This window comes from Anneissia japonica, unplaced genomic scaffold, assembly GCF_011630105.1.
Source record: "Anneissia japonica isolate Jap-2015-1 unplaced genomic scaffold, ASM1163010v1 scaffold4446_len648930_cov198, whole genome shotgun sequence".
In the NCBI taxonomy this organism is placed as follows: domain Eukaryota; kingdom Metazoa; phylum Echinodermata; class Crinoidea; order Comatulida; family Comatulidae; genus Anneissia; species Anneissia japonica.
Window position 1 is genome coordinate 594,085 of NW_022683639.1, and position 10,607 is coordinate 604,691.

The following is a 10,607-nucleotide window of genomic DNA, read 5'->3' on the forward strand; positions in this document are numbered from 1 at the left end:
CTTAGATTGGTACCAGATAAAATAATTTTGTTATCAACATTAATACATTATGCTAATTTTCATCTTTGTAAGCGCATAAGACAGTGCAAATTATTTCTGTGACAGTCTTTTGAATAAATAATAATAATAAGTGTGTAAAGCTCCATTTTATCCCATACATAGTCAAAATATTGGGGGGATGATACAATGGACCATCCCCCCCCCCCTTGTCAAATATTGGGGGGATATATCCCCTCCATCCCTCAAGATGCTGATGAATATCCCGAAGAACTGGATTGAGGCAGTGAGAGTTCTGCTGAACTATTGTTTTTTTGGTGCCCCTAACCTTCAAACTGAATACTATTTGATAATACAGTTACAGCTTATCGTTTTTAGAAGAGTCGATCCTGAGAAGACTATCAACAACATGGCTCATATGCACATTAAATATTAAACACAGTGCACAATGCGTAAGATTCACGAGGGCGGCATAGTACTGTATTTGCTGTAAGTCCTCCAGTACAAAGATTATTATGATTTTATTTATTATTAATTCTAAGAATTGTTATTAAAATTGTAAAAAACGTGTTTTCAAAAATTAATTATTTTTTTTATTTGGTAAAATTAGATGGAATTTGTTCCGACTTCGATGGTGGATGGAGTGGGTGGAATCCTTATCCACTTTCAAGTTCTAGTTATCAATCGTGGAAGCGGTCTTCTGGGAAACTAACTGGAGATGATACAAATCGTTATTCTGGATCAGGTATGTTTGAAGTAGTCTATTATGTTATATGTGACAACCATTTACATAAAAATTATATTTATTATGGAATACTGTAAGCATTATGATTCATTTTGGAACTCTACTATTCATCCTACATTCACTTCCCTATGCGAGACCGATAAGTTCATTCTTTTGATGTCTAACCATAACCGTTATAATAAATGCATTCTTATACGTATCTATGTGCCGCACATTATTACCCCGGTCATTGGAATTAATGCCTGTGAAACATACTCCACAACTGCCGCTGCTGAGTACACAATGCCTACCAAGTACCCTCTTTAGACACCTGGGTGGAGAGAGACAATGTGGATAAAGTGTCTTGCCTAAAGGACACAAGCCAATGGACAGCGTAGCTTTTGAATTCCCGACACAGTGTTGAGAGACCAAATCACTACCGCAACGGCCAACCGTTGTCATTCAAATACAAAATTTGCTCACAACATACTGGAATCTTGACGTTATTTTGTTTAATAACCATTAGAAGAGTTAAGTTCGGTCTCATCTTTTAACACATTATGTTTATTATTATTTAAAATTGAGTTTTAATTAATTTCTCTATTGTCACAAACACTTATGTGTCTGTTGGCCTATGGCGACTCATACAACCATGCTTGCCAATGTTACCGTAATGTTGGGTGTGACGGAAATAATGATAATGTAATGTAAAGTATAGTAATTATCATGGTCATTTTTTTATTTAACTTCTGGTTACTTATGTATCATTTGTCTATGTTGACCTTTGTAGGATATACGTTGATATACTTGTTGTGGTATGGCCTTCCACAAGTAGGCCTACCAAACAGCATAATGAATGTCTCTTTGTTAAAGGAAGTAGTTTTGTCTTAATTAGGATACCGTAAACCTTAAAAATCTCGAAAGAATCCCAGAGGCTCTATTGTTTTTTATTTAAGACCCGTGGAGAGGCTTCTTTTCTGGATATCGGACTTCTTTTTGCGGTGGGCTTCTTTTTGAGATTACTTTTGCAAACTAAAGAGGGGCCTCTTTCTAAACTTATGCCGTAGATATTGGAAAATGACTATAAAGCAATAGGACTCTCAAGATAAATTTCAACCATAACGAAAATAAAAACATAATCTCTTTTTAAATCACCAAAACATGTTATGGACAATCTACTATGTGACATCCATTTACATATATATTACATAATTAATCATCATAAAATTACAAATAATATAGGTCTATGTATAAATTAAAGGTGTGTGCATTTAATCTTATTTAATCATACTTAATAATTTTCAATTTTCTAGCCAATTTAATATAAAAGGAATAGTTTCTACCTAAACCCCAGCTAAAGATGCATTGTCTATTAAAAGACGAGTTTCCTATGACCTGATTTAAGCATAAAATTTTGTTGACAAAATCCACTGAACTTAATCATTGATATACATAAAAGATATGTTCATCCTGGGCCAAGGAAAAGTAGTATTGAATTGGAGGTGGGCTTTAGAGAGAGTTTTCCTACAAAATGAACCATAATGATGATGTTATGATGATGATGATCATAAGTATGTCATGAAGATTCTGTGTCATGATGATGATAATGATATTGAAGATGATAATTGATACTATATTGATAATGGTAATTTTATACCATAGTAGTAGTAAATGGAAGAATGGTAATAGTAATGATAATGCATGTTTAACTATTATTACCTTTTGCATTATTAGTCTTCCTTCTTTTATCTGTTTGCTTTCTGTGGTGCTGTTGTTTTTTTGTTTTTTTTCATTTGGCGTAGCCCAAACATAGTACTTTTTCCGTTGGCGTGTTTTCACGTTTCCTTGTTGTTTGTTCTGTCTCGTCTCTTTCCACTTTCCTTTTTTAAAACATTAACGGTGCTGTTTATGACTTTTCCACGCTTTTTGGTGCTGTTTTAAAAAAAATTCATTTATTGTACATATTCCTTATTATTGTGTGTATTCATGTATATCAATGCTAATATTTAGATGATTTCATATGACAATGTTTAAATAGTTAAATCTTTATCAACAATTTGTGAAATGCGTATAAATGATCCTGTCCCTATTCTCTGGACTCACAACTATTCAATTGTTTTGGTTAGTGCAATATTTATGGTGTCATCGGTTTTGCCTTTTGTTGTTTGTTCCTTCATATCGAATAAATCAAATTAAACAAGGAAAATGCACAGCCCTTATCTCAAAGTTGAGAGATCGAGGCGTTCAAAGAATAGTCTTGAGATGGAAAATGGTCTTTCGAGAATACTGTACTAAACATAAATTATATTATCTGTTTTTTTTTAACAAACATTTTGATTATGTTTTGTATTTGATTAGTTACTGTTAATTCTTTTTTTTTTTTAAAGAACGTTAATATTTAGACATAGTAACACTTTTGTAGGCTGATAAACTTTAACCATGGACCTATTAATGATAACAAAGCATTATAATAAATTCAAATGGTATTATTTTTATTATTACTTTTGTTTTTTATGTTTATTATTTTATTTAATCAAATTTTAACCATAATAAAAGTACAAAAAGTCAAATAAAAACAATATGTAAAGAGAAACCAAAGGTACTGAATACCTATACAAAATTTGGTAATCAATGAAACAAACACTGAAAAAAGAAGTTACATTGTACAATTAGTAGGCCTAAATCTACAATAACTATAATATTGTCTACATTAAAATTATTCAATCGTGTATATTTAAAAAAAAGAAGCTGAATTTTGGAAGCATGTTCAGATATATTATACTTACGAATTTCACCAGGTAGCGAGTAGCACGTGGAGTATAGAATTAAATAAAGACTCAGTTTTGCAGCTACTGATTTAAAAACGCGTGCCTACAAACGCTGAACTACAAGTAATACGTTGTGGATGATGAATAGAAAACCAATGATCAAAATTAATTTTATTTGACTTTTAAAATGAATAAAGGAATCAAATATATGTTGTTCTAATTATCCAGATGATTACTATACGTATATTCAGTCGTCTTCTGGTAACTCTCAGCGGTATGGATATTTAGATAGTGCCACACTACCTACTACCTGGAGTGATGGTTGCATTGAATTCTACTACTACATGAATGGACATGCAACTCAATACTTAAATGTTTACCATTACACTGGTGGAAAGGCCCTGATGCTGTTGTACTACTCAGGCACTGGGTGGCAGTATGGTCGTGTACAATTTACCGACGGCAGTTCTTCTAACAAAATAAGGTTTAGAGGGAGAGTTGACCATGGAAGCACTAGCAGTAAAACAATTATTGCGATTGATAATATTTATATCAGTGAAGGAAAATGCTTGCATACCCAAGGTGAGGTTTAAATAGGCACGACCAATCAGCTGTTTTTTCAAAATGCAAAATATACATTATAATAATATTGTTATTATTATCATCATCACAATAATCATTACCAGTATTAGTACTATAGTATTAGTACTACTAGTATTAGCATTAGTATTAGTATTAGTACAGTACAAAGTATTAGTATTAATGTTATGATTGTTGTTATTTATTGTTTTTATTGTTGTTATTGTTGCCATTATTATCGCTATTTTCATCTCTAATTTTTTTATACACAAAATAGGTGTTTGACAAATTTTTAAATATATATAAACTATGGTTGAGGGTAGGGGCGGGGGTAGAAGAAAGAGAATTATTTATTATTTGAGTTACAACATCTTGTTAGCATGTCATATAAATTATAAATTAATTAGCGAATTATTTATTTTTTTGTTGAATTCATAACTTAATGTTCCCTAATTAAATTGACTTATAGTAGATTTATTCTATTTTATTTTTCTTTTTTTTTAATGTGTTTGTGATGTGTTTGTGACGTAGTTTTAATATTTTTCTCCCCTTTTGATAAATTTCAATTTTGATTTGACTTATGTTAATGAAATATTGCAATAAAGTTCTTTGTATTTTGAATTTCATAAATCAATGTAAAATTGAAGAAACACTGAAGCTGACTATTATATTTTGTGTAATTGCGAAAACGTGTCAGTGCCCCCCCCCCCCCCACCAAGGCTATTAAAGTATTAGTATTATTAATAGTACCGGTGGTATTAAAAATGTGAATAGTAAATACCAGTTTGTGTGATTAAAACATAAACCTTCATTATTAAACTGAAAGGTCCACTGATTAATCTCAGATAAGAAAGTATAATACATACTCCAAGTATTGAAATACACGGCATCGTGTTGGGATTCAATATTGCGACATTAATTATGTCATCATCAGGAATGAAAAAATTATCCATATTAGCAAGCTTATATGCACTAGTACCAAAAGTGTTTAGCCAATCAAAACATTACCTCTAGTAGGTGACATAGCAGTGATTTAAACAAAAGATCAAAGCATTCTTACTCTAATGATCAAAGATACCTAAAAAAACAAAGATACCTACAAAAACAAAGCTTCAAAAGAGCTTTCTTTGTTTTTGTAGGTATCTTTGATCATTAGAGTAAGAATGCTTTGATCTTTTGTTTAAATCACTGCTATGTCACTTACTAGAGGTAATGTTTTGATTGGTTAAACACTTTTGGTACTAGTGCATATAAGCTTGCTAATATGGGTAATTTTTTCATTCCTGATGATGACATAATTAATGTCGAAATATTGAATCCCAACACGATGGCGTGTATTTCAATACTTGGAGTATGTATTATACTTTCATTATTAAACAATTTTAATAATGAATATATTATTTACAGATGCAACTGTGCCTCCTACAAGTAATATTAACTTGTCAACATTACAAGGTAAAAATAGTATTTTCCTTTTGTAAAATATGTGTTTTCAATTTGTTTTGTTTTTGGTGTTTTTGTTATTTTTTTATTCACCCCCACACCCCCCCCCCCAACTTAAAAAGGCTCAAAATGACTTCTAGTTGTTTGCTTATTTTTCAAATAAATAAATACATTATATTTATATGCCATGATATGCTTGCATCAATGCTGAAACACTTCAAAGCCTAACAGCAATGCAATTTAAGGGATATAAGCATGGCCGGCCGAGAATGGTCAACATATATTTTGAATCTTAGCCAAAAATTCAATAACAGAATGGAAACCGTTGGCCAAACCACCTTACAAGGGCCTTACAAATGATATAAGTCCTTTAGAAATTAGCATTTTATACTTGTCGGTATCGTAAAATGTCTGTTTCGGATCACATTGAGATAAACTATTTAAATACGATAGTGACTAAAATGCTTTCTTTATGTGAATTTGTTCTTAAAATAATTGCCTAAAACATTATAAAATTGTGTACTTTATTTTACAACACAGAGCATTTTTATACAACACAGAGTATAATGCACCTAAAGCACTGTGTGTATTTTGCTTTTCTCATAGATGGGCGAACGACATCACCAAGCATGGAGTCAAAACTTAGTAAGTTAAATTCTTAATTATATATTATAGCTTGTTAGGTAATTAACAATATTTAATTTTTAATTGAATTTTCCAATTTTAATTATTTTAACAATGTAATTAATTATAAGTATATTTTTGTAGTTTCTCTATATAATAATTTGTAATCTGATTGTATAATGCTGCCTGGTTTCATTGTATTTTATCAATTTTTATGTAAAGCGTATTGAACAGCATTCTGAAAATGCGCTATATAAATTCATATTATTATATTATTATTAAGTAAAAGATGAAAAGCTCAATCTGTGAAGAACGACATATGATAATATTAACTGGTTATTTACTTGTATAACAATAATTTTGCAGATGTCATTTGCAGTGATTCGTACATGACAGTGTATTTGGATCCTTCAATTAGTAAAGACGATAACGTTCACTTTCTTGACCCAACATGTACGGCTGCCGGAATTGTTTATCGAAACGACAGTCGGTGGATTTATTTATATACTCGCTATGACCAATGCCAAACCACACTGACGGTAAAATGAAAATTACTTGCATTCCAATTATCATTTTAAGTTTATTTACAATTGTGGCAAAAAGATTAGCTGTGCACTACTGATGCATTTTATTGAGAGCATTAATATTGATATCTCTCATAAGAATAACATTTGTTATTAAATTATCCGTCCGCACTAGATACGAGACAGGCTTTAAATTGACGAGGTCAGTAAATAACTATGGAAATCAAATGTTTGAAGTAATTTTAACTGCTTGGACAGTGAGCCTCAATGAGAAAGCTCTCAATATTTCTGGTTAGCATACAAACATAACTAAGCTCTTTGAACTGTGTTGGGATGTACAGACCAACCGGTCTCTTACGCTTATTCCTGTAATAGGGTGTGGCCTATAATAATACAAGGAGAGTTGTCTCTCTGTTATGTGATATTGAAAATTATATAGAAATACATATTTCTGAGGCACAAACAATCGAACAAAAATCAAATTAAATCAAAATAAAATTAAGTTTTATTGAATATCTACAATGACGACCTACTAAGAAAAAAAAATACATTTTAGTACCTCACTGGATAACAGTGCCAGTGCCAACAATAGACATTCCCAGACCAAGAGAAGAGTCCAAGATTAAACAATTTTTATTCGACTCATACTAAGTATTTCATCATTCTTTTATGAAATTTTATCAATTTGTTTAATTGTGTACAAAATCTATGTATAATAATATTTTAATCTCTCTTGGTCTTTCACTCGTTTACTCGTTTTAATATGCATATTATAGCTAAGCATGTAGTTAAGTTTACTGGAGCTCCAACCTTTGTTATCGTGGCTTTGTTGCTTTGGGGCTCCAAGGCACATTTGTCTGAATAAATAAATAAATAAGTAAATAAAAATAAAATAAATGAATACCTTATAACGTTTTGGATATCAAAACTTCAAAGACATGTATTTCATATTGATCTACAATATTATAGTCATTTCACTTCATTCATTTGTCTCAATACATGAAATTACCAAACACGAATACAATAGCATACGATAACAGGAAGGTAAAACGCAAAACAAGGACACCACCCCCCCCCCTCCCCCCTCAAAAAAGCTAACTAAATCACTTAGGCCTATTATAGGCCTAACGATACCAACTAATTATTATATATGTTTTTCTTTAGTCGACTTTATGGTCAACAACCTACCGTAATCAGGTTATTGTATCTACGAACACGAACTATGAGATATACCGAAAGGAGGATCTTCACTTTACGGTAGAATGTGAGGTTAAAAATAGAGGGAGAGCCGCTGTGGACTTTGCTCCAGAGGGTGCTGGTGAAGACTATTTCAAGCGAGAAAGTGGGAATTTGACGTTTACGATGGCGCTGTTTACCAATAGTAGTTACTCTACCCCCTATTCCAGTTGGCAGTATCCTGTAAAACTGGACCTTGGTAGTAAAGTATTCGTTGGTGCAAGCGTGCAAACGTTCGGCAATGACATGGTCCTGTTTGCTGATTCCTGTAAGGCGACACCTAACCCCGACTCAGACGCAAGTCCACAATACCAACTGATCGAAAATGGGTAACATTTATAGATTGAAATTCAATAACAACCCATCAATCAACCAATATTGTAGAGTGATCAACAGCAAAATAAATTTTTGTCACCAAACAAGCCTCATACGGATTGATATTATCGAAATGATACTATCCACATACTTGGCAATTATATCACTAGACGTTTATTGGAGATAATGTGAAAGTCATACAGGTTTATAATTAATTTATTGTTTAAAATATTTTTTGATCTGTTTTGGAAACGACAAACACTGAAATACCATTTTATCTATCTTACTACAGTTGTGGTGTAGATTCAACAGTTGATTTTGATGGCCAATCAACGATCAACAAAACATCTCGTGTCTTCTTTTCATTTGAAACTTTTGGCTTCAGGGATTATTCAACGGTAGGCCTATATTTTAGAATTAGTGTTCCAAAATATATAGAAGTTTTTTTTTTTTTTTTTTTTAACTTTTATTATAAATAATGCTTTGACCAAAAGGTAATACCATATACTGTACCATAATATACTTTGGTATGGAGATAAACATACCATATTCGAGTATACGCTTACTTTGAATTTACAACCACCCCTTTCCTACCCCCTTTAATGTCATAAAGGCATTTGGAATAAACACTGACTTCGAATTGCCCCGGAGCGTATGTTTTTCCCCCTCAAATAAAACTCCATTATATTGTGAAATAAACTAAGCCCTGAGCAACTAAACACTATTCTATTTCTTAACTTTAGTAGAATTGAATTTACTGTATTACTAACCTGGAATAAAGCAATAGTGATTATTCAGTAAATATTTTGACAATAATTTTATATTGTGCTTTACATTTCCAGTGAAATGATATTCGTATCAAATGTACAACTAAATGTAGACGCCTCCCTCTCGCCCTCTCAAAAATCCCCCAGAAAATAAACGTCCCAGTGTCATTTGAATAAACACGATATGAATGTTGCGCTGTGCTTCAACCCCTCTATCTCAATAAAACTAGAACACCATCAAGTTGGATATAGAATATTGTTTTAGTTCAGTTCTCTGGTTACTCTTCAATCAAGTTCACTATCAATACCTCACAATCAGTATTTTATCATCACACTGTAGCACAGGACAAGACTTGAGGCTATACCTATAAAGCAAGCATAATAATACAGGATGATAGTTAAATGTATTCCTCTTAAAAAAATAATAATTCTAAAATATCTTTTATGTGTACAGTACATCGATATTTATAAGTATAAACAACAGCCTAAGGTATTATACTTACATTCAACCAACACTTGTCATTGATTTGTAGGCATAGTGTGACGTTAGCAAATTTTAATTACTACGCCCTCTTATAACAATTCGTTATCATTTTACATAAAATGATTACTGCTACTACACTGCTGTTACTTTACCTGGTTATCTGGGTATTGGTCTGCCCTTCATGAGCTAAAAATTAAAAATCTCAATGCTTTCCAAATATTATTTACGCACTCTTCTCTCTCAGACCAGGGCAGCCAAAACTAAGGCCCTTTTCAATCTGTCAAATGGTCAATCTATTCCCCACGTATACAGTAATCATTTGCATAATAATTTGAATAAAAATAGTTGGCCTCTGTAGGTTTAAAAGTTATAAAAGAAAATTACCCTTAAGTCAAACTTAAGAACTAACAAGTTCTGAAGGAGACGAGAAGTTTCAAACAATGCAGAGTCACTCAACTTTATAATGTTTTACGCCATCTAAAACATAATAGATTTGTTTTTAATACTTTAAAATTCCTCTAAGGTGTTTGTACATTGCCAATTATTTGTTTGCAATGGGAGTGATGTCCAATGTCGTAGGGACTGCCAGCAACGTGGACGCCGTGATGTATCTGCACCGAACAAACTATCTGATACGATTCCGATTGCTATTGGACCTGTGATACTAAAGCGACCAGACGACGGTTTAGATGTTATCCTTGACACCAAAGGTACAACATAATTTATTTGTGTATTTAATTTCTTAGGGTGGATCAAAGGGGGTGCCGTTGGTGCGACCTAAACTAACTTTAGAATAAATTGCAATTTATTTATTGCATTTTAAAACAAAATTAAATCATATCACAAGTCAATGAATCTTTCCGGAGTGTCAGTTTAATAACTGACCAATCAGGAAACACACGTGTAGTCGCAAATGCACGTGTTTGCGAATGTTTTACACAGTCACTCATGTGCACTTAAAATACCCATTACATCTTTTGAAACGAGTAGGGGGATACCCCGGCGATGTACTGGTCCACACATCTCCTGTTACCCTGCAGGATGTACCTTCGTAAAAAAAAAAAAAAAAAAAAAAAACTCACGATTATTGTGTTTCATCCTCTTTTATATTTAGTGTAGGCATACAGTTAGCACAAAGTACCAAGT

The 10,607-nt window shown here is 32.1% G+C and overlaps 2 protein-coding genes across 2 annotated transcripts in view; one reads left to right on the forward strand and one right to left on the reverse strand.

The window, feature by feature from the left end:
• Positions 1 to 10,182, forward strand: part of LOC117100687 (MAM and LDL-receptor class A domain-containing protein 2-like) — a 25,563-nt gene extending 15,381 nt beyond the window's left edge. Inside the window, exons 6-13 of the mRNA XM_033240474.1 lie at positions 608 to 742; positions 3,718 to 4,071; positions 5,476 to 5,523; positions 6,118 to 6,156; positions 6,502 to 6,674; positions 7,824 to 8,224; positions 8,503 to 8,608; positions 9,985 to 10,182. Of these exons, the coding sequence (XP_033096365.1) occupies positions 608 to 742; positions 3,718 to 4,071; positions 5,476 to 5,523; positions 6,118 to 6,156; positions 6,502 to 6,674; positions 7,824 to 8,224; positions 8,503 to 8,608; positions 9,985 to 10,182 (1,454 nt within the window). The remainder of the gene's footprint in view (positions 1 to 607; positions 743 to 3,717; positions 4,072 to 5,475; positions 5,524 to 6,117; positions 6,157 to 6,501; positions 6,675 to 7,823; positions 8,225 to 8,502; positions 8,609 to 9,984) is intronic.
• Positions 10,183 to 10,407: 225 nt separating this feature from the next.
• The window catches only part of LOC117100696 (hyalin-like), a 28,809-nt gene continuing 28,609 nt past the window's right edge, over positions 10,408 to 10,607 (reverse strand). Inside the window, exon 8 of the mRNA XM_033240485.1 lies at positions 10,408 to 10,508. Coding sequence (XP_033096376.1) covers positions 10,408 to 10,508 — 101 coding nt within the window. The remainder of the gene's footprint in view (positions 10,509 to 10,607) is intronic.